The 25,624-nt window shown below is 41.3% G+C and overlaps 1 protein-coding gene across 1 annotated transcript in view; it reads right to left on the reverse strand.

Annotated features, from left to right (window-relative positions):
* TEX2 (testis expressed 2) overlaps positions 1 to 25,396 on the reverse strand; it is a 48,330-nt gene extending 22,934 nt beyond the window's left edge. The window contains exons 1-2 of the mRNA XM_034067500.1: positions 25,284 to 25,396; positions 3,391 to 5,042 (exon numbers count right to left, since the gene is read on the reverse strand). Of these exons, the coding sequence (XP_033923391.1) occupies positions 3,391 to 5,016 (1,626 nt within the window). The 5' untranslated portion in view covers positions 5,017 to 5,042; positions 25,284 to 25,396. The remainder of the gene's footprint in view (positions 1 to 3,390; positions 5,043 to 25,283) is intronic.
* Between the last annotated feature and the right edge of the window lie 228 nt (positions 25,397 to 25,624).

A 25,624-nucleotide genomic window follows, 5' to 3' on the forward strand; every position in this document is an offset into this window, starting at 1 on the left:
AACAAAAGATTTACAGCCTACGGAAACCGTTTTGCAATGCATCTAAACAGAGAAGTTATGTTACCATAACGTCCTAGAAACAGATACGTTTTCCCAAACTACTGAAACAACAATGGGTTTCCTTGTGTAGGAGCGCAGTGACTGTATGATGGGTCTTTCTTGTGCTAGCAAAGTTGTTAAAATAAGAAATTTAGTAATTCAGGGAGGACAATGACCATAGTCATAAGCCACTCTGCAGCTGCTTGCCATTTACACTGACCCTGTGATCTCCATTTATAAAGGTCAGCAGTTGCTCTGGATTCACAGCTGAAATCAGGGGAAAGTGCCTCACCATCAGACTGGGAACTAACCTGGCAAAGCCTCTGGTTAGGATACTGGGCAGCATGGCTGGTACCGCAAAGGTCACAGTTATTATACATGATCCCTTCCATGTGCTAACAGGATCTGGCCTGCCTGTTAGGTGGCAGAGATGGAGCTGGCTTCCCGGGAGCAGCACATCACCTCTGTCACAGCAGTGCTACCAACAGGAACAAACTGGCCCGTGGAAAACAGGCACCTGCATAAAATGGCTTTAAAAGGCATACCCTGGTTTATTTTCCCCCTTTCATGGCTCTGGGCTCTACATCTTTTATTTTAAGTAAAAGATCATTACTTCTACGATATTTTCAAATACATAAATAAAGGAATCAGCAAGTCAACTTCAATCTAAACCCAGATCTGGATTAAAATTAGTCCCAGAGTTTATTAGTGATATTAACAGGTTAATTAATATTCACTATCATTAAATAATACAGACAAATGCTCCATCAAGAGACGCTGATCACCCAAATCACACTAACTGTATCAGTATCCCTCTCATTACCACTATTTTATAATACCTCAATAGTATTTTGCTTGATGAACAATGAAAAATAATGCGGTATTTTGAGCTTTCATTGACAGGGAATCTAAAGACACAGAAAAGATCTAAGATGGGCAGAAGTAATCATCACCTGAACTGGAAAAAAAACTACTTTCTTTTGCCAGAGGCCGCTAGCAAACACAATATCCCTTGGGTGACATCCAGCAGCAGCACACTGGTAAAAAGCCTCCTGTTGCTGTATAGCTGTGGCTCAAAAAGCTTCATTTTTCGAGCAGGCACTGCCAAAACAGTCTTCTCATACAAGTTCTTTTTAATGGAGAAGGGTAAATTTATCACTTCCATTTCAGCTGTTACTTAAAACCTTTTGTATCAGCCATCAACACACAAGGGAATGTACAACTGAGAAGGCCAATAAGGAAGTTAGGAAAGCAATGAGCTCAAGAGGAAGAAAAAAGATGTGGGCAGAAGAAAAAAAGGCAAAGGAAGTCAGATAACTGAAGCTACAGAAATAGAAGAAAACACACTGAAGATGCAGGGGGGTTGTGTGCATCTTCTGGTTGGGGCACGTTCTTCCTCCACCACAAAAGATGTTTGAGTGAACTAAGCACACACTAACCTGCCCAGCACTGGTTTATTCTGTCACATTGCAAAGGAACAATTCTGGGGAGGCAATACTAATGTTCAGGTATTTCAGCAATTGCTATGGGGAATTCTCCACTAGTTCTTGAAATTAGGCAAATGCAAACTTCTTAAACGGTATTTACATGGGAGAGAATGCACATGTACTGGTACAGAAATAGCCAGACAGTAGTTTGGCAGAATCCCAACTCCTACAGCCTCATAAAGAGATCTTATTCATAGTATTTATCATAGTGGCATGGAAATAGACCAGGCCAAAATACAAGACCAACAAGTTCTGAAGATAATATCTTTATGCAAGAGCATCAGGTTTGATTTTCTTATATTCAAGTGAATGTTATTACAAATTAGGTCTTTATCTCATTTTTCAGAGGATTTAAACTGTCCAGTGCTCATTCTGACGGATGCAAATAGAAAATAGTTGTATGAGGTAGGAATAATAACTTGCAATCTGCTAAATCATATTACATTATGTTCCACTACAATATGGGCACTGAGCTGGTTTTTAAATTCCCGAAGCATTACAAAGCCCTTTTATAGGGCTTTACATATTAATGGCAATTACTTTGTGTGCTACTGAGCGAAATAAATACTTACCATACTCACACAAAACAATAATCTACATTAATACAGACTTCTCCATGCACTTTATTTCTTGCCTACAGCCATTCTCATAAAATATATCTCCCGGATAAAAGGATTAAAATATAGTTTAAAGGTTCCTGAATAACACCTAAGATCTCAAAAAGTCAGTTTACCACTAGCCAATAATGAATAGCAGGATCTTCACCAGCTTTCATGTATCAAGGCAAATCTATAGACAGGGTCTCAGCACCCAGTTACCAAGGACAGAACTGGAAGTTTTTCAGGATTTGTATGTGTAAGCAGCAGGTAAATCAGCTGGGCAGACAGGAGTGTTCAGTCTGCATTCACAACAGCAAACAGACCACAGCTCATACTGTTCAAGAAAAGGGAACACCAAGGTAAAATCAGAGCCAAGCCTACAGTTGCTGCCTGAATTCAACATAAGTTGGCTTTTATATCCATTTCTCCAACTTTCCAGTTACCTAAAGATACATGAGATTAGCTAGCAATACACTACAGATTCTACAGCATGTAATCAACACCAACCTTTGTGTTCCTACACATCTGGAGATGTACCTTCAGAAAGCTCAGGATGGATTTAATATGTACAGAAATACATGAAAACATTCACAAAAACTCTGATAAGTGATGTGAAGGTTGTACCACCATCATTCTAAAATGCTTCTTTTACATATCAAAAGGGAGCCTGAGAGCTTGATTTCAAACCCAGCTTTCAGGCACCCATTTTATTGCGATGTAATCCATATCATACAATGCAATATTTAAGATAGCAGCACACACAACCTCATTTCTCCTCCTGTTGTAATTAGGTAATGTTGGAGGAAAATTCATATGCTCTCCAACTACCGATGCTTTACTTGAACACAGTGCTTGTCAATCTGCTTGGACTGAACAGACAAGACAGGCTAATTACTGCGTAGACAGTAAAATACCCCAGAAACAAAATACATCTCCCAAAATGCAGCTTCAAGCACAAATGTTACTTTACACACTAAACTTTGACACTACTTGCTCTCAGTAGTTCCCCTGGATCAGCAAAACAATTTCCCCTTCTACTTTTGAAGCAATTCTGGTTTTCTACTAGTCCTTAAGGACACTGAAGTATTACATATTCTTGGATACCAAAATATGTGTGTCCCTGCCAAAGCTGCCTGACTCTAAAACAATACTCTGTTTATAAGCACGGATAATTCAGCTCATTTACACCTTCAGAATAAATCTAGTTTACTACTTCTACCCAAAATAATGCACAGACACACACATAAGAAGTGTTATGACCTCACCTTCAGTATTTCAGGTTCTTTGATGTCTAGAGCTCCTGTATTCCATTGCTTTTTCACACTTTTATGAAATTTGAGATATTCATGAGTACGTGGAGTAAGAAGCCAAATCACACAGACAGCTATCATAAATCCAAGGGCCATTCCAAATAAAAGTCCACTTAAGTAGCCAGGGAGAGGGATAATAAGGTAAGCATAGACTAACAGCGTTAAGAAGTATAAAGTTTTCACTGGTATTTTAGGCTGTTGCTCATAGGAATTATTTTCATCTTCACTACTGAGCAAAGTACCATTTTCCTCTGTGATCTCGGGATCAAGCGAAGTTTCAGCAGGTTTATCAGTTTTGCTTTCATCCTCTAGCAAGGAAAAGTCTTCAGAATAAAGTTCACAAAACTCCTCATCCTCTCTGCTTGCTAATGCAGACAATGAACATTTTTCAAGTACGAGTGACGTTTTGGAACTCACATCCTTTGTGCTTGCAGACTGAGAGCTTTTGGTCTCTGTCTCTTTTGCATGCTCCTCAGCCACTTTTGACTGATCGTTCTTGCTCAGGTTAGAGTCACTTCCATAGAAGTCCCCTTCGGAATCACATTCTTCTTCTTTAATGCTGTAGTTGTTATTGCTTTCCAAATGGCCATTCAAACTGGAAAGGTTTGAGAGTTCTGAAGCACTTGAAGATAAGGCTTTGGGCCTGTGGCTACTACTTTCATCACCCATTATTTTACTGAGCAGCTGAAAAGGCTCATAGATTACTTCAGAAAGGCGTCTTTTAGTATCTTCAATTTTAGCCTCCATTTCAGGTACTTTAAAAAAGGAACGGGTGTCAGAGGGAGATGTTAATGGAGATGAGGGGGCAGTTTTTGAATCGCCACCTGTAGCTCGAGGTTGAGTGAACTGTTTGAACAGATGCAAGTTCAGTTTCGAGTCAGGTGGCCTGTAAGACACAGTTTCAGATTCCTGTTTGGAAGTGTCTGTAGACAGAGATTTCACTAAGGTTTTCATTAGCTGTCTATGTCGCATCGGTGGGGTGGGTTCTTTTGGTTCCACATCTGTTGAAAGGGACTTGACTAAACCCTTAAAAGGCTTTGAACTAGAAACTGTGGATGATCCACTAGAGCAGACACCTGATCTGGAAGGGGATGAGGATGGGGAGGATGACAGGCTGGATTTCTGTTCCACAGGTGGTGCACCTGATGAGCTAACTGTATGACATGAGTGTGATGAAGGAGACAGGACTAGTGGCACTGCACTGAATACTTGGGATGTGGAAGGAGAATCCAACAGGTTTACAGTCTCTGCAGTTGGCAGAACTGCAGGTGATGAGGACAGTAGTGATGCAGAGTTGGCCATGTTAAGCGAGGTAGCTGGACCAGAAAATTCATGGCCAGTATGCTCAAAGCAGAGGTCTTCCTTGGCTTCAAGTGCTGTTACAATGCTTTGGTCATCTAGTTCCTCATCAAGGAATTCCTTAAACTCTTCTTCCTCCTCTTCTTCCTCCTTCCCAAATGCAGAGAAATGAATAGTGATGGTTTCTCGGGAGACAGATCGCTGGACCTGCACTTTTGGTGTTGACTGCTTTGAGGACATTTCACCAGTTTTCTCTGCATGGCTACTGTTCTGACTTGTCATTGCAGGTCCCAGAGACGTGTCAGAGTCTGTAAAGAAAGCATAATACTATGTTAAATGCTTTTTCCCCACTTTCTTCCAAAACACCCTTGTTTCCAAATGCTAAGCCAAACAAGAGTTATACACATCAGGTCAGTCAGTTGAAAATTAAAACATTCTGGACATTCTTCATCTGACTGGATTGAAAGCTGTCTTGTCAAATTATGGACTGATACTATGAAACTGACCACAGATTTGTTTCATTGCACAAAACATACCTGTATTTTGGTTAATACCCACTTCTCATCTGCTTAACTACCTCATTCTTAGTATCACTGAATGCAAGAACAGGTTCAAAGGAATCCCATCCCACCCCAGCAGACTGAAATTCTTCACTCCTAACTCTCAGCTCCTTCTACACACAATAATTAATGTTTTCTATTTCCTTTAAATAAATACAGTCAGAAATATGTAAGTCTTCACGTATGGGGTCAGTACCATCTCTTGTATACGTGTTTGAACTGAACTGTAGGAAGCAGAAATTCAAACTGCATTTTATTGTAAGTGTTATCACAGTTTATGGTTGGACTTGACCATAAGGGGCTTTTCCAACCTAAATTATTCTATGATTCCACGTTTCTTGAACAGTTTTGCTGTAAGAATGTGTAGGACACTTCAACAGAAGAAACTGTTCTCACTGATACAGCAACACTATGTTTGAGAACACTGATATCTGATCAGATCAGTGTACACACACTGCTTACACAATAGATACACTCACACACCTGCTTTCTACATCAACTATGCGTTATTTCAAGCGTTCTATGGACCCACAAAAGTGGGCTTAGCATGTTTACATGGAGAGGAAATATCACATGTTTAAAGCAAGGTACTCAAGATCATACACAAAGATGGATCATTCATTACGAGATTAGCTCTGCCTTTCCAGCTGCAAGGCAGCACTCCATCTTCATTGCCAGGACAGCAAGTTTACCACTCCAGTAACAGAATTATTTGTCAGAAGCTGTTAAAATGCTGTAATCAAACTGTCAGGCAGAATTAATGAGAGGCCTTTGCTGACGTTTAAAGAGCAGTTCAGAGGAATGATTTTGTGGTGGTGAAGAAATGTGCACTTCACAAACAGTTGTGATATCAGATTGTATTATCCAGCAAGCCAGTACCACCTGCTTGTCATCATCTCCCTGCTAGAGGTTGTAGCCCTTCAGACTTGCTGATGGAGCTGTTCTTACAAACATTTTTTAACTTGTCAATAAAAAGAACTGGGTTAAACATTTTAAAGTAGCAGGTCTTTGCTACCCGGCTCATCAGTAGCTGGGTAAAGCTGGAACAGAAACAAGTATCTATCCACAGCTTCCTACTCACTATAGTTGTCCATTTTATGGCTTCCAAATTGTTGAGTAGTTTATACCTCCCTTTTTCTAGCATTTGTGTGATTCCTCATCAGTCATATCTGTATATGTAACTTGGTGAGAGTTATCGTTGGTAAGAAACTTGTCTCTCAGTTCCCTGTTGGATTAGCACACTTGGGAAGCCACCAGCACGGAGAATCTGTTTGCTACAGACACAGTTCCATTTCACAGTTGAAACTGGAAATTTCCCTGTTTTTTAGACAAACACACCCAAATATATTTTGGAGAGAGGAAATACTGTATCCAACCCTAGTCCTGGACCATCAGCCATAACACATCTCTCCCATTTTGTGCCAGTTGTGAACCTACAAGTGCAAAGCAAAGCCTTTAAAACACTATACACTGAGGAAGCAACAACCCACACAAGAGCTGCACTTGCACACGATGCTGTTGACACCAGCTTGAAATGTCTGACCCCTCCTTCCCTTCTGCCTACCCAGCACTAAGGGTGTATCAATAATCCAGCAACACAAGAGGAAAACATTAACTACTCCTTCTACCCCCAATAACATTTCCAGTGTGCTATTCTCCAGCTAGAAATTCACAGGTTGAGTTAGCTCTTTAGCACACTATTAGCACAAGTTAATTACCTTGTGTTTAAACACCAGTTGCCATGTTGTGCTAATGCAGTGCTAATTACCTGAAACTGATGAATTCTACTTGCACACACTAAATGTACTGAAGAAGGATGTTACTGCTTACTGAACAAGCCAGGTTTGGAGGTTTTTTACATCACAATTAAGTAGATAACACAGAAAGGAAGGAAATTCTTCATCAGCCACTATTTGCCTACCCTTAGACATGTTACTATACCATGAATTATGTTTTACAGAAGAGCATTCTTAAATCCACACTATCAACAGAGCAGCAGTGGAACATCAACACAATCAAACTGCTTGCACTTGCATCCTCAGCCCATGACTTACAAGATAACTCAAGAGTTTCCAAAGCCCTCAACATCTGGCCCAAGTGATATTTCAGCTGAGGGGACTGGTTTCCAGGAGTAACTATTTTTATTTGGGCAATAACCATTTTTAGTCATTCATCTTGCTGAAAGTTTCTAAATCAACCCTGTTTATAGGCTGGTTTTGCTACAAGGCTGCTCCCAAACACAGCTTCACAAAGCTGCATCTTGTATCAAATTTTCAAGCAACTGGTATGTAAAAAAGAAAGCAAATGAGTGTACAAAACAGGAGAAATATATGCAATGCTATTTACTTAAGAGAGCACATCTGTTTTGGCCAACAGCAGGTATTTCATTACAGGCATTCTGAGTATCAATGTGGATTACAACAATAGCATGTTTTCTAGATGCTATTCTAGATGCTTTCTGGATTATTCCAAGCTTTTAACAACTCTAACCCCTCTCAACACACCAGGTGCCCTACTGAGAGTAATTTCTCCCTACAAACACAGGATAGGGGATTTTCCCCTGCTCTGGGCAGGCCCATGTTTCCAATCCATACCTGAGAACAATTCCTCTTTTTTGCTGCAAAGGATTTGGTTGGGAAGGCTTTTGTTTTGTTTTCATAGTAGATGTTGGGAAGCTTTTCCACAGTGAATACAACAATAAACCCCCCAATTCCTCCACTGCTCTGTTATTGACAGCTCTCCCATTAGGTGTTCAGTTTTGATAAAGATATTGCTTCAGGTTCTTGAACCATACATTTTTACCCCTTAAATCACTCTAACAGATTGACTTCTTACTGATTTCCAGCTATGTTTTCCTCTCATTTCCCCCACTTTTACTTACTCCTCAACTCCTCTCCCAGCTGTCTGAAGATGTGGCATTCCTTCCCAGCCTCCTGATCTGAAGGGAACAAATCTGAAGAAACTGCAGATTACACCAATACCTGCAGAGATGTAGGTGTATTTACATAGGACCCTTCTTTTGAAAGCCACATTGCCCTCACCTTTGCTGGCTGCCTGTTTAGGTTTTTATTGTCGCTGATTCTGAAGACGTGAGGTATCAGTTTTATTTATGTGGCTGGCAGGCCTGAATAATAACCTTAGATCTTCAGGCTTCAAATTATTCAAAACACTAACTTTTACCTGGAAGGGAAGGAGGCTGCTCAGAAAACAACTGCTTTCCCTCGAAGGTTGGAACTTTGGTTACTTTTGTAGGGCAGAATGAGAAAGCTGCCAACCAACTTCCACTTAAAATGTTAAGGCACAGCACCCCCATTACCCACATAACAGCAGTGTTCTAATCCTCACCCACAGGCACTGCTTTTAAAGTGCTATAACAGGAAACAGCAAGCCAGGCAAATATTTCTTGCCCAGCCCTTCATCACAGAGCAGCGAGGAAGCAAAGTCAGGAGCTGAGGATGTGCCATTATCGAGGTGACAACACATCTCCACCACGCCATGATGAACCAGGACACCCAGGGAGAGACCAGGTGTTGGGCAGCACTGGGTCACGTTTGGCCACAGCACCTTCCATAAGAGTTGCTACAGGAACACGTGCTCTTACCTACACCAGGAATGACTAATGGGGAGTGTTTACAGGAACCACCAACTACTCCATCCTTCTGCCCAACTGCATAAACAGCCTTCTCCAGTACTGACGAACCCTCTTCCTTTTCCCTGCAGCAAACACCCCACCCTTCCTCAGCTGAGCCCCAGAAACCACCTACTTCACAGCACTGAGAAAACACAGGGTGCACTCAAGTGCCTGGTTTAGACAATGACACTATCTACAGCATACAGAAACCAATGTTTTCACATTAACCATTTATTAAGTGCTTCAGTCAATAAGCAAAGCACCAAAGTAGGAACTAACTTAAAAGAACAGGTCAAAGTGGCAAACACCCCCTTTATTTCATCCATACAGTTCAATTTAGCCACATTTACTAATTAAAAAAGGCATACTCAGTAGCCCAATTCAATGCTTTTCATAGTCAGCTGGAGAAGCAGGACAGATTGGGTAACTAAACTGCAGCAGCCAACTACTCCAGTCACACTGCTATTACTTAATGCAACATCTACACAAGAGGAAAGGGTATGCTGTAAAATGCTTTCACAAGAATCAGCAGCAAGAGCAGTTTCCCTGCTCATTGCTACTAAACACAGACCTAAACAAGTGTTTTCCACAAAACAAAAACTCCTTTCCTGCTAAGTACAGAAAAAGTCTTACATGTTATTAAAAGCACTGTAATACATGTTATTAAAAGCACTGTAATACTTTCCCCTTCATCTGTCAGTTGCATCAGAAGAACAAGCTCTAAATGCTATTCAGGAAGCCACTGATTTGATTGTTGATAATGCCACAACTTGACTTCATGAGGACTGATATCACTGTTCAAATGGAAAGATGTTTCTAACTGGTTACATCTCTGCTTTCCCCAGTGACCCCTCTGTCCCTGTCACCCATTTCAACAGGAACCTCCTGCTTTGGCAAAGCCACCACCAGGACTAGGAAAGAAGCAGTTGTACTTTCAGACTGCTGGGGCTCATTTTTACTGTTTCGGGTTACTCAGTAGTCATTTCCAAGTCTCTGACTGAAGATAGATATATGTGTAGTACTCTAAAACTATGCCCTGTTTGGTAGGAGGGAGAAGCAGCATATTTGATTTTAGATTATCTTTGCAACGTACATGGTGTGACACGAGCTACAGATCTTATGTTACCACAGACAGGACCACCCTAATGCATTCAGCTCCTATTTTCAGACCAGGTTAGAAGAATGCTAAATCTTTTCCAGTTTGGGAAAACCTGCACAAGCCAATGTGATCCGAAATAGCTCTCAGAACTCATAGAGTCTGCTCAATATACTACAGACCCAGCCAGTATCTTCCTTCTGACACCAAGAACTACAGGACTGTTGCTATTCTTGATATTTACTTAAAACAAGCAACAGAGGTCTCAGCAGGAAAAATTCCTTCTGCTAAGAGCTAGAAGTCTTCATTTCAGGGCCTTCAAAGCAAAGCACAGTATTAGTGCTCCTTATTGGATACAGCAACATTTTAAATCATCAGAAATTTACATCTCCCATAATCCATTACCACTATTCTGCCACAAAAGTAGTCAAGAAAGCGAGGTCCCATTTAGCCCAGAATGACCTCACTGAAGAGAGATCACAGCTGCTGGGACATTCTCCGTCACATAACTATAAACTTATCCAGCAGACTTATGCCATAAAAGACAAAATAAGGATACAACCCCCAAATTTCAACATCCTTTCCTATCCCACTGAAATTCCTAATTAGGACAAATTAAATTCCCCTGGCATGTGCACAAGTTAATGTATTCCATGGTTAACATCTATTATTCCTTTTACATCCACTAGTCATTACTTTTAAATGAACTATATAGCAAGTGTTGGTATCATCACACAATAGCCCTGTCAAATCCTTGTGTCAGAGATCTAGTTACCCAGCCTGAAGACAATACTTTAAAACTCACTTTCGAGTAAGACGGAAGTTTGGCTTCACCTTTCAAGTTCACACAACTGGATCTGAGATACAGAGGAGGGAAAAACCTGAATAAAACCTGTTTTAAATCTAAGCACAGAAATTATATCTTCCATGTTGAGTACTATGAAGAGAATGTAGTCCAGTGTGTTCAACAGAAGCCAACACTGGGATCACAGCCAAATTAGATGATGCCACCCACTATGGACTATAAAACACACACAGACCTCCCACAGTATATACCTCAAACAGAGGCCAACCAGGTTATCACAACTAAGCTGGTGAATGGCTAAAATACCTTCACCAGGACTTTTCTGAACCTCATTCAGAATCAATAAATTATATTTTTTTGTGCAAATACTTTTAAATTAAGACCAACCCAGCTAAATAACCAGTGTTCAGGGAAGCTCAGGGACACATAAATGAAAGATCCTAAGCAAGATTTTAAAGTGCTGCCAATAAGACTATATTTTTAATGAAAACTATGAACCTATCAGAGACAAATAAGGGGGGTTGTTTAGTGAAGTCTAAGAAAGAAAGGTCAAATAAAATTGCAATGGCAAATAACGTGTCTTCAAAGTTACTGGAATTCTTTGCTTTCAAAGACAGGTGTTGCTAATCACATCCTCAATACAAGCTTGTATTTACAGTGCTTCAAAACCAACCAAATACAAACTGTTTAACATTAGCTGAGTCTATTCTACATTAACATTTTCCCCACGGACCTAAGAAAGGTCAGCTACCACATTAGTTTCTCTGCCTTCGCTGATAAAAGATTCATTAGTATTCTTTCCTCTTCTCCTTCCACAATGCATCACTTCCACCAAAAACTTCATAAAGCTGCACTACAGCTTGATCCTGACAACCACAAAAAGCAAAGCAGTCAAAGGATGTCCAGAAACTCAGAAAAACTCAACTTCTTCCTATTGAGTGCTGTTCTGAAGCCTGAAGTGAAGCAATATTTGTAAGAAACTGAACATTCCCCTCAGAGTAAAAAGTAAAAGAAGTTAAATCAAAGCTTAAAACACAACATGCAATAACTCATAGAAGAACAGTAAACAGGGGGTAGAGTCACTTTATTTTGCTACATATTGTGACATTTATTCCTTACAAACAAGAACATATACACAAACACAGAAACAGGAGTTTCTGCAAAGAGAACAAACCGCAGCTGCAGGACACGCTCCTCATCCCTGTGGCCTGTAACCTGAAGGCTACATTCACAAAATGACACATAACATTCCTCTGCTTTTTGCAGAGATTCAAACTGCACCAGAGTGTAATGTCACTAAAGAACATTTACTCCCATTTGCACAATGAAAACAGAAGTTCTAGCACATTAGACTTTCTCCATTCTTCTCCTCCTATGACCTATTTATTCTTGTTTATTATTCATAACTGCAAGCAGCAGGTAGCATCTTTTCCTTCCAAAACACTCAGCATTAACCACTTCAAAGGGACCGTTCACTACTTCCCTGATTCCCACAACAGAACAAACCAAAGTAATAACAAAACAACAACCAAATCCCCCCTCTCTGCCTCCATCATGGATTTTGGAGGTTAGTAATTTCCTGTATCACATACTGCTGTCTCTTCAAAACACATTCAAATACTTATTTTTCCAGGTAACTAGTTGCTGGCACCAAAATTACCCAAAAAACTAATTTGGTCATGAGTGAGAATAGAAAGCTCCAGAAAAACAAAGGTTTCCAGACCTAGATCTGAAACTCTTACAGCAAGAGACTTAGAAATAAACACATTAAAGCCAGAGCATACACAGAGAGGCAAACTTTGTCAGAGTCTAAAGCCAGCTTTTCCCACTGTTCTAAAGCTGCTGCACTACCTGGCTGAAGCACTCTCTTAAGTCACCCTGATAAGCCAAAAGAGAGCTCAAAATCACTGGCCTTGAGCAATAAAAACTGCTGCATTTGTTCTCTTCCAAAAGGAAGGAGAGACTAAATCAGAATTTGCTGGTGCCACAAAAGTTCTGCATCTTGACAAAAGATGTTTTATTATTACAGAAATCAAAAGCTTATGCATAAAAAATTACATCCTATTGAGAGGATAAATGGTGAGGTAGAACAGAAAACTTTGCAGCACTGGAAGTCTCTCAGTGGAAACAAATAAAGAATCAACTTCTCATTAATCTGATGAAAGATTATCTAAACCCTCTGCAGATTAGGCCACAGCTGAAAATGCTGCCTGCATCACTGATTAAATTACAGGTCACTGTAAAGTCTTGAGGTGAAATTTGGCCTGGTTTACAGAGAAGCATGCTTCCAAAATTAAGTACAGTAAGCTGCCTTAAATCCTACATGAAAAATGGCTTACTAGAGTTGCCCCACAGGCTCATTTCCCCCCCACACTTCAAATGCGCATCAAAATAACAAACCCTGTTATTTTTTGTTTCAGTATTATTTGGAGGGTGAGAAAAATGTTACCTTTCACTGAGGTGAGTTAAAGCAGTGCTCACAAAGCCCTTTGAGCAAATAAGACCATCCAGTATCATTAACTTCTTAAAACAACAACAAAGAGCCAAGCTACAGCAGCTGAAGAACCATGTAACCATGCAAGAAGCATGCAGAGATCGCAAACTACTAATATCAGCTTCTATGATTTAATTCCTTTCAATTCCTTCTAACTCATAGAAGGACTCATTGAAGGTTAACAAAATGTAAAGTCAATTCTGAAGCCTGTCCTAAGGATAGCAGGAACACAAAATGCCAGACTCTGAACTGACAAGTACCAGACACCTCTCCCTGCTTACAGCAACATCCATCTCATTGCAGTCAGATTTATGTTCAACTGAAATACCCAGAAACTGAAATGCAGAAGTTGAGCAGCATTGGAGCCTTCCAGCTGGAGGATGCAGCAGAGTAATGAGGACAGAAGAACATTCAAGATACAAAAATCTTCCCCAAGACTGGAATGGAACCAAGATGGTCCCTGACGATTTTCCCCATGCTAAAGACAAAGATTTTATGTATTAAAAAGCAAACCAAACCAACAAACAACAACCCCACCATACAAACACTGTCAAACCCCAATGAGCAACAATATGAGGTGAGGCTCAATCAAAAACACTGTGACAGACACCCCAGACTTCCCCAGCTTCCCAACTATCAACACATAAGGGGCCTTGGGGTTTTCTCAGCTTGTCAAAAAGCTTCTCAAGCCTCACAACTGTCATATACAATTCAGTACAATATCTCACAGATTAATTTTGCACTAGAGTGGTTTAAGCATTTAATGATTAAAAATACTGGACTATGAAAAAGACAAAAAAACACACAAAACCCATAAAATTCCCAGTACATAGAAGTATTTTACAAAATCCACAAAACATTATGGCAAAATAAGTAGAAGTATGTGGCAAAAAGCATCCATGTGTGTGATTTCATTTGAATATGTTTTTCCTTATTTTTTTCCACAGAGTATTTATAACTCAATGTTTCAAGGTGTAAACTTATTAACTGACAGATGTTGCCAAGACTGTTCCCTGCACTTGGTTATCCAGAACATGAAAGAGGTCTACTAAAAAATCAAAGCCACTGGCTTGATTTGCATTCCTCTCCATCCCTTGCATTAGACACGGAAGACAGCAATAGTTAATGAATTAGTTTAATGTATTAAACCCTTCTGGTGGTTTGGGGGTTTTCTTTTGGGTTGGAGGGTTTTTTGGTGTGTGGTTTTCCCCCCTGAGAGCAATAGAGGTAACTCCTACTTCTAGCAGCTGTGATACATTTTAATTACAACATATGATAGGTCAATTACAGATTGCCTGACCTTAGCAGCTGCTTTACAGGCTTGACTCCTATTGAAACCAACTGAGTCAGAAAATGATGAGCACCTCCCACAACATATTTTTCAGTCCTAATTGCTAAGAAACTCTGGCAGGTCGATACACAAAAGAAAAACAACTTCGCTGGCAATGTGAATTAGCAGAATCATTTCACATAGAACTAGATAGAAACACCATATTTCTCGTAAGGAGAAAGAAAATCAGTATACTGTGATGACAAAGTGGGGTCCTTACAGATCTTAAAGCCCTTTCGTAAACACGCCTGAGCAATGAGAGAATCCCTCTTACTCTGGTTTTCTCTCTCACAAGGTGGGTACTGTTAACATGCCTAGAAAGGTAACCTGTCATGCAAATACATCAAAAAACATAAGACTGGGAAGAATGCAAACAGTGCTCTCCTCTCTTTGTTTGCAGCAGCATGAATCTACCCCAGTAGTCCTTCACTGGATGAATCAGGCCACAGATGTAAAAGAAAACGTAAGCAAAAAGTATCCCTCAAAGGTTTAAGTTACTGAACAGTTTTCTGAACTTCTCAGCACTCCTTGAAGTGTTCTCACTGCCTCTGGTGAAAACTAGTTCCCAAAGATCAATAATGCACGAAGCAACAGAGAGCACCAGAATTACTCATTCTCTCTGCTCAGAGAGCAATTACTTGTTCCTATATGGTATAATTCACTCTCACAGCATGCAGACACAGACATACAGACCTTATCTTAGTGGAAAATAGATCTCAGGTAGAAGACTAAGATGGGGCAACATCTGTAAATGAAGTCATTCCTCCAGGCCTGTTTATTTCAGAGATGCACATACTGAACTCTGGGCAGCTACACATGGAGCTGTAAAACACATCTCCCTTTTGCAAACGTTCATCAATGCAGTTGTCTCCAGGAATTTCATATGACAAACCCCACAGGCCGGAAATTAAAAGGTCAGAAAGTGGTGCCTTGTGGCAATACATACCCCAATTCCCCAGCTGCCTGAATTCACAGCACAACAGAATCATAGAATAATTCTGATTGGAAGGGACCCTCCCAAAGGTCATTTTGTCCAACCCCAAATATGAAGAGCTTAAATTTGGTTTTAAATTCATTAAGAACCCCAGTTCTACTTTAAATTCAAGTAGGACCCATGCAAGCTCTCTACTGTCATTCTTTGCAGTTACTTCCCTATAAAAAGGGTTAACATCTTTTCTTTCTCATCCTATGATATTTGCTATTCAATAACCAGGTATTATCAGGTTTATGTTTGTCCAGCAAATGCCTTCAGCACTGTAGAAGTTTCTACTGTTGTAGGCAGAAATAATATCTACAGCCTCAACTACTTGATAAAACAGGCCAAGAACAAATGCCCTCCACCATAAGTGGGTTACATTTCGTGCACACACATGCATAGAAAGAGAAGTGTCACTGAAGTAGCTTCAAGGAAATTAATTTTAAGTCATCAATTTTCAGGTCTTGATTTGCTGGGAGATAAAAGAACAGCAAAAGCCACCAGATGGATTCAAAAGGGCAACAGGAAATAGGCATCTTTGAGCCATATCCTGCCTCGTTCAATTACAGCAGTACACAGGCAATTCTCATTTCAGGCATATGGCAGTGTTCTTATACACATGCTTAATAAATCCACCACGCATTTGTTTATCACAGTCAAGCAGCTACACAAGCTCTGAGTTACAAGCACCAAGTCTGTGAGTACTTCCTCATCCATCACCATACATCAGAGGTGTGACTGTTTCAACAAGGCTTTTAATTGCAGAGGTCAAGTCAGAGAAGCCAACCATGGGTGGCAGCTACAGCTGTCTTCCAGGATAAGGTGATGTAACAGTGATGATGACTGAAGTGTGAGGAAGCTGCACACATCCCTAAGGAGCTCTCTCTGCCATGCCACATGTAATGAAGGCTTTAGAGACAAGATTGGTTCATCTTTTGGGGGAAACCCTCCCGTATACGTGGAAAACTAGACATAGGATGGAAATCTCATCACCTCGCATTCACCACCACACTGTGAGGCACACTCCTCTGTTACACCATGGAACAGCCTCTACAAACTCTCAGATTTCTCTGGAGCAACATGAAGGAGTCGGAACTCTGGTCATAACAGACAAGGATTCTTTAACAGTGTGAGATCTAAATAGATCACACAGCATTTATCTGGCTTGGGACAGTGGAGGAGGAGGCCTGAAAAGCCACTGTTCACACCGTATCTGTTTTGTGACTAGAAAGAAGTTTGCAGGACAGTGAACCCATAGAATTTTCATTGCTGCATACCCCATTGGGCATCCGGATGCAAGAAACAGCATTTCTTAAAGAGATCCTGAGAAAGTAAAGTACTGAAACACCACTTGTGGTGCAGCACAGTGACTTGTTACCATTTTAATTGTGAAGCTTTAGCTTGATAGAAAGAATAATAAGTTATCTAGATAGAATTGGTAAGACCTGGCCAATAAAAAAGGAATGGAAAAGTTGTCCCAACTCATTAGAAAAGCAAGGGTTCATAAAACCTATTCAATAATCAAAACCAGTTACCATCCACACCTTACAGCCGCATGACAAAAGAAGTGGAGATGCATACAACCAAATACTTATGTTCTTAAATATAACACGCCTCCAAAATCATCTTTTCAGACACTCAAGAGTTTTCTAGAGCTGTTCAGCACAGATCTTCAGCTTGCCTGTAACCTCTAAACAGTGTTAAGACATCCTGGAAAACCCAGCCTGTTATTATAAAGGGAATAATAACTGGAATTACAAAGCAGGAGACAGTTTGCATGCACAGCTGGTCCCTTCTCTATCCACATCTCTTGTTATTCACAAGAATAACATATAAATAGAATAACAGTAATTATTTCTCCCCCAACCCCTCATAAAAATACTTTTGTAAAGTTGTCACGTATTTGCTCAGAAGGTTTATTAAAGACCTGGCAAAGCCTTTATTAACTGGGACATTTTTGAGCTGACAGACATTCAGGACTATCTCCCTCTTCTCCTCTCCCAGTTCATATGTTTAATACTTCAACTCAAGTTGAAAAGGAAGAAGTGTGAAAGTGATTAGACAAAAAGAACTGCTACTGAGAAAGTCTTACAAAGATAAGCCTTATCAGACTTCACAGCAGCTACAAACAACAGAATAAACATACGGATCACTTTCATTTACCACCAAAGTACATTTATTTATGTGTGCAACACTAAACATTACACAAGAGTATTAGGAAAGAAAGTGAAGCCCCTCCAGGCAACAGAAATGATGGATATGTATTAAGCAAGCAGAATGGAAATACTCAGCTTGGAAGGCACCCAGAGCACTGGCCACTTTGGGGCAGGGAGAGAGGAACAAGAGGTGGGAGGTGGGAATGCTCTGCAATGCTCAGCTATTGTGAGATTACCATTCCTGGCCTCAGCCAGAGGATGTTCTCGGAACCCTGGCAGAGCTCTGTGCAGGCAGGTTCACCATGCACTGGAGTTTCAGAGAAGGTAACGCAACACACTGCAACTAGAAGCCAAGAGACAGACAGATCCAAACTTAAGACAACTTCCACTGTCTGCTTTTAGTATCACATGTTAAGCAGTATTTCCAATCACAAGTATGTGAGCATGACTATCTCCCTGCCTCATAAAGAAGCCTTATTCTTTGAGCCTGTCTGAACTCATAAACCAGACATTTTTATTTCCTCAGGCTTAATCCTGACTTCCAGTAAAACACAATTATTTCTGCAGCTCTCGGTTTGATTTCAGATCAGAACTTCACTGCAGCTCATGACAGGTTTCAGTCCTGTCACCTGCTTTGACATTACCAGTATCAAAGGATATAGTGGCTTGGTTTGTGCTTGCAGTTTTGCAGTCCTGTTTTACAACTGAAGTTAATTTAAACAAAACACATGAAATCCACGATAAGATCTAGAGTGTTACAGCTCTCACCTCTGCATAAGCTACTAAAACCCAATATAGCAATTTTTCAGACTCAAGCAGAGCCTTTAGAAGAGCATCCCCCAATTCCTCAATTTTCATACTCTTAAATTTTAAGAGATGCTTTTTAAAGCTTGACCATTCCATCTTCTCACAGCTTCAGGATAACAATTCTGCATTGATAGGGTAAGTGGTCCATGACATGCCATATGTTCACCAGCACTAAGGGACATTCTTCTGCAATGTTCCTGTCATCCAACACCAGTAGGGTCAGAGAGCATAACAGTTTATAAACCACAGAGACACAAAATAATGAATATTAAAGCCCAATTCATATAACAATTCATTTGCACTACCCTCCTGGCCTCTATGGGAAAACACCACTATTTACTAGGTCTTATTGATCTCCTCTTATCTTTTGTCCATCAGTTGTCTTGTCTTTTAGAACACCAACTTAACTGCTGCACTACGTATCGATTAGGACTTTGCACAGCAGAATAACACACCTTGCTGATCATAAAGAAGCAAGTTAAATAGGAGAGAAAAACGATGAGCTAGGAATTTTGAAAAGCAGGAAGGAAAGACAGGCAAGATCAGAGAATAAACCCTTTTTTACCATTATGTTCTCATGTCTCTCAAAAGACACCAACAATCAGCTTCAGAGACAATAGCTCTGAGTACCCAGAGAATAAAGATGATTGGTAAATAACCTGACACCTCAGAACTCTGAAGCATGGAGAAAAAAACATATATGGATTACTGAACACTGCAGATGTGAAAATCTGCTCCTGTGCTTCCTGTCTCCCAGGATTTCCAGTGGGTGCAGGACTGGTCTTGGCTAACACAACAGGAAGGTTTTAAGCAGCTCTGATGCTTTATTTGAGTAATTACAATGTAAGGCACTCACCTTCTATTTTACAAAGATACTGTCATCAAGGACCCCATTAAACGGTGATGCAGGCAAATACTGCACACAGAACTGGTCTGACTGGAAGTCTTACACTATGTGCCAAAGAGAGGGGATTTGCTCAAAACTCATGAAACAAAGTTAGCACGTGGCAGCCTCCAGTGCAAAATTACTCCAATAAAGGACTTGTATGAAAGAACTGAATATCCCTTTACAAGCCTTCAAATTTCATTTGCCAAGCAGGTAGGTACTTTTGGACCTACAGTATGCAAAGCTAGTCCCTGATCCAAGCAACTCCATTCATTTCCAGTTCTTCTGAAGAAAACCATACTAACTCTACAGGTTACACCTCAGCCTTCACAACGCTCCTGCCTGAAGAGACACACAGAGGCTAAGGCTGTTGGGTGAAGTTCCTAACCAACATGCAATCCACGTTTTGTTGGCTCAGGATGGAAACACGGTCTTGGGCAGTAACTATTAACCTTCTGCCTTCAAACTTCTGGGCTTGCCATGTTAACAGAAGCTTAAAAAAAGTTAAGCTGTCCAAAAATAGATAATTCACAATTCTGACAAAAACAGGTCATACATTTTATGACGCAGTATTTGGGATTCTGTCCCACACATCCAGGAAACAAGCTGAATTCAACCACTTGTAGTACAAAAAAAATCTCACAAACTCTTTATCTTTGTGAATCTCAACCATTTCCTCTACAATAACGAAACAAGTAGTACACTTCTTGGTTTTTAAACCAGCAATCAACAACAGCTTTACACATACCATAATGATATACACTGAAGGAATAAACTGAGAATAGGGAATACTAACTAATAATCCTAAAGCTTTCACTATTTACCACGGTGCCTCTGGAGGTCTTAAATCTTGCTCTTACACTAGAGTGAGACTTCTGAGGGACAGATAGCACTGTACTTTGCAGTCCTGCCTTTGCTCCATAGCTGTTAAATGCTGCTCTTCCCCACGGTACCCATGCTGGTGTTACTCAGCTCAATTTAGAAAACCAGTTCCCAATCTTCCAGGAAATCTTCACATTTTCTATCTCCGTTCCAGTCTGCAACAAGAAAGAGACTTTGCAAACACAAGCCTGTTTTTGTATTCCATGTCCTTTTCCAGGAAGCCTAATGAAGATGCAGCCTTCCCTACAGACCTGCACAATCAAGACAAAGCAACAAAAGAAAACACTTAGACCTAGTGAGGCAACCATAGAAAATATACTGGCAACTGTCTCTGCGTTACAAATTTGACCAATTTCCAAATAATACAAGATCCAGACAGGAAACAGCGTATCTGAGACACCAAGGGACATCAGTGAGAAGATCCCAAGCGTGAAAAAGCCTGGAAGACCTGGAGCTTGTGCAGTTTCCCACCAGTTGAGTCTCAGCAGAGTTTCCCAGAGGATCTCTTTAAAAAATAATACTAATTACAAAAGCCTCCAGCCTACCCTAGTTAAGCAGCCTTGTTTCTCCTCCTCTCCTTCATATCCCTTCCTTCCCTCAACACTAATGCTTACTTCTCAGCACACAGACCTAGTCTTGCACTAGGAATAAACAGCGCAAGATGTCGAAGCCTTCACGTCAGGATGGCTCAAGAACGATGAAGATGCACCACTCTGCTTGCTCCCTCACTTTGCTGCAGTCCTTTCTCTCACCACACTTAGCAATATATTCTCATAAACTCCAGCATGAAAGGACTTTACACGGAATACTAACTGACAATTCTCTGCCAGAAAACAAAAGGGAGATGAAGATGGAACTAAGGTAATTAAAGCACTTATCTGGTACACTGAACACGCAGCATTTTCTCTCTTCAAAGTACACTGCTAAAAATAAAATCTAAAAGCCCATATAAGATATTTCTTTACAGAATACATATTCCTCTTGAAGAGTTGATTAACTGGTTTCCATAAATCCACAGGCGGGGTGCTTGAGTAGGTAACTACAGAGATAAACACCTATGTCAAGGTCTCACACATACATAATGAAAGTCAACAGTATCTTACAAACAACATACTTCAGCAGAATTAGTTCATATAAGTACTACTTTTTTCATATGAAGACTTCTTCTGCACTACGTCACATTGTGGATGTGGTAATTTACATCTAAAACTGCAAACTGTATTTCCTTAACAAGACTTTGGTGAGCTACACAAAGCTATGAGCTACAGCCGTAAGAGCTGCAGATGTTGTCACAGGGCAAGAAAGAAGAGACTGCTCAGTGAGGGCAAAGCCTTCACATTGAATTGACTTGGTAAAATTCATGAAGAGGTTAAAATAGCTGGAAAACACTAATAATCAAAAGGGGACTTGGAATAAAAGGTTTTTCTGCACAGAAAAATTAGTGACGAGAATTAGACTATAGGAATCTAGTCTAATAAAACTCAGTAACGCTACTAAACTGCTATCAAATTCTCTTTTAAGTATCTCCTTTGTTATGATGCCTTAAAAAAAGTTTAATAATCATATTAGTAATGTACTGAAATCATTGCCTGCTTATATTGTCTCACTGTTTCCTTCATTTAGTCATCTGTTGTCTCTTGAAATACAAGCAGTTTAGAGAAGAGAACATGTTTTCCCATCATTGTGCAACACCTTTGAAAACCAATAGTGTTCTAGGAATAGGGTTCCTAGATGTCACGTGCCAGTGCAGATAGGTTGTTTTTCCCAAAAACATAAGTGAACATTTAAAAGACATTAACCAATTTATCTGCTTATTATCTGGAATGTCAAAATCTGACAACTACATTGCCCTACAAGTAGCTTGGGAGTTACTTTTATGCTTGTCATTTCTCCTCTGTAACTGCCGTGGAAACACAATGTAAGTTTAGGTTGAGAGACCTCTGGAGCTAGTCTGGTCCAACACCTTGCTCAACACAGGGTCAACTTCTTGCTTTATACCAAGGAGAGGATGCCAGGACAAAGGTCAGCTGTATGCAGTACCACAGGTCTTGTTCTGAACATCAGAGATCTTGGGCCATCAACATGAGGCAATCATCACAGTTCAGACAACTCTGTATGAAGGCTTTTCCCTGACCAGGTCTCTCATGACCCAGCAGGCACAAAGCCAACACTGCCTTACTTAACTTGCTCATTTGCCCCTCAAGTGCTGCATTCTTCAGCAGTCCTGACACACAGGCTAAGTTCTCTCATTATTTCACTGTTCTACCATCCTCCCCCTTGAAATCACAACCCATCCTTTCCAGTGTCTGCTTTACATTAGCTACAGTAAGAAAAGTCATTCATCTTCCCCTTTATTGGGTACATGTGGCAACCTTATGCATTTCCAGAGTTGATTTCTACTTTGAATACATTAAATCTCTTCTAATACCAAGTACACACTCACAGTATTAACGCTTATCTTTGTTTCTCTAATCTCTAAGCCTACACTACACTCTTATTTGCAACATACATTGCCATCTGATTGTTTCATTTAGGGCAGCAAAGACTTCTATAATACGATGCCTTTATTCAAGGGTAAGTGCTTTAGAGCACACAATTAACACTACTATTTACTATGGACATCTGATACCACAATTTCCAGCTTACCAAAGGAAAATAATAAAAATCAGAGGTTCGAGGGACTTTTCCAAGCCCCAAGATTGTGTTTAAGACCACAATTAAATTACCATGCTCTTCACTCTTTTGAAACCTACCATTTATCCTAATAAACAGCCTTAATTTTTCTTCAGCTCCTGGGCAGGTATCGGCTACACTCTGTGCGCCCAGCACCGCAACCTATTCATTTTGTGGGCCATAAAAAGCTGAAGCTCAGAACAGGACAGGGGAAGAACAGCACATGAAACATAGCCTTACATATGTTCACTGCCATGCTTGCAACTCATCACCTGCACACTCACACAACATAAGGCTGGCAGCCTTTCTGACATGCTACAAGAGAAGCTTTCTGATTTCATCTAATGGATTTGGTCCAGTTTGCACAGAAAGGCAAGGCAAGAGCAGCACAATCCCCAAATCTATCAACTAAGAGGCTGTTAGAACATACCTTCAGTCCTCTAGCTACATCATTTTAAATTTCAGTTACATTAACCTTTTATTTACATAAATTTCCCTATCTCCCACTGCTTTGTTTTACATAAACACAACAAGGAAATTGCTGGCATTACACATTCTCTAGCTGTTCTGCTCCTCATTCTTTACTTTGTAAAACAGTTGTATTAGAAGTTCTTTAGTTCGAAACAACTAAGCATTTGCTATTAAGATTTCAAACTACTAAGTGTTCTTCTCATGCAAAAAGAAGTGTGTGATTACCGGATGTGCTTTATTGGGCCATGTCCTTCAAGTTTTCACTTTGGATTTCATTAACTTACTCTTTTTTTTCTGAAATAAAGCAGTATCAGTCATTTAAGGTCGTTCCTTGCATGGACCAAAGTAAAGTTCACTTTACCAACACAATTCACAGGGGATACCATATGCTGGGAGAGTCCAGTATAACACAGCTTTGAATACAAAATCACTTTCTTGGTCTTTTGCTCAAGCACCTTACCCTGCCCTGCCTTGGAAATGCTGCCTCAAACCTCAGCACCTACCTGGAGTCTCATTAATGTCACCCACATCAGAGCAGCTTGCTAGATCAGCTTTGAAGTCAATCAGAACAGTAACTGCTCATATGTCATAAAAAACACGATGTCAGTCTTTAAAAGTCTATTCTAACATCAAACACGTTTGCTTACTTTTTTGCTTAAGTTAAAGTGCTTTTACCTCTAATTTAGCACATTTTCAACTAAGAGAATATTGAAATAGTGCCTAAATTTTATTCAGTTTAGGAATATGAAGTTATTTTAAAATTAAGGAGAAAAAAAAACCACTTCATCTTCTTGTAAACAAAATACACCCCTGAGACTCTGAGCCTGCCTTGTTTTCCCTTGTTATGCAGGCAAGATCCTCTTGAAAGAGTTGTGTGAAGACAGAGGAGTATGACAAAGCATCTTAACAGAAGATAATCTTAGAGCACTGAAGTCTTACACAGATCTAAGAGTTACAACATGAAAGTTACACACACGAAAGTTACAACATGAAAGTTCAACTTAAACTCAGCTGTACACTTAACTCCTCTCAATTACGGGCAGGAGTTCCTCAGATATCTGCTGACAGATCATCAAGAGGCTGAGCGCACACATTTAGAAGGAACTTTAGCACATGCTGAAGAGACACGTTAAACGCATTTAGATACTGAACTGCAACGGAGAGGTGAATTACAAGAGAAACAGACGCTAAAGAGCTAACACCTAAGCAGAGATTGAAACGATTTTAGGAGCCAGATACAAAAAGCCAATTGGAAATCCTCTCCCCGGTTCCACATAGAATAAACGTTATCGCTGCTCCTGCTGCGTGTGTTTAAGGTAAAGCGTCTACTCCAGCAGCGCTCCTGCCAGACCGCACACTGCCCCCAGCCAACCCTCCGGCTCAGTTACCCTGACGGCAGGGGAAGTAACTCCATCCCTCCGGACCTTGCCCGGAGTAAAAACAACCCCTCACCCAGGCTCGCTCAGCACCACAACCGGCCCCGCAGCACCACAACCGACCCGGGGCCCCGGGGCCGGACCGGCAGCAGCGCCCGCCGGCCCCTCCCGGCCGCCATCAGACCCTACCGGACCACCCGCCCCCTGTCCGCCCTAGGCCCGGCCCGGCCCGGCCCTGCCCGCTTCCCTTCACCGCCAGACCCCGGCTCCCCTCCAGCCGCCAGCGCCGCGGAGCCTCCCTCGCCTCACACCGGCCGCTGCTGCAGCGGCGCTGCCCGGCCCGGCGGGCGCGGCCGGAGCGGGCCAAGGCTGCGCGGCGGGGCCGGCCCTGCCTCCCTCACCTTACCCGCAGCTCATGGCACTGCCCGGGCCGGCCCCGGCGTCCCCCGGCCCCGCCGGGCGGCGGCAGCGGGAGGAGGAGCGGAGGGGCTGCCCGGCGCCGCCAATCCGGGCCCCGCGGTGGGCAGGGCCTGCCGGAGCCGCCGCAGCGCCGGACGGAGCGGAGGGCGGGGCCTGCCCGGCCGGGGGGGGCTCCGTGCGGGAGGAGCCGCCCGGTCCCCCCCCGCTGCTGAAGTTTCAGGCAGGGGACGCAAGGGAACGGTCCCCACAGCGCGGAGGCGCTCGGGGGAACGGTGACGGTTCGGTCCGGAGCCGTGTTGGTAACGTGAGCACCCCCGTGCCTGGAGA

The sequence above is a fragment of the Melopsittacus undulatus genome, chromosome 11, assembly GCF_012275295.1.
Source record: "Melopsittacus undulatus isolate bMelUnd1 chromosome 11, bMelUnd1.mat.Z, whole genome shotgun sequence".
Lineage (NCBI taxonomy): Eukaryota > Metazoa > Chordata > Aves > Psittaciformes > Psittaculidae > Melopsittacus > Melopsittacus undulatus.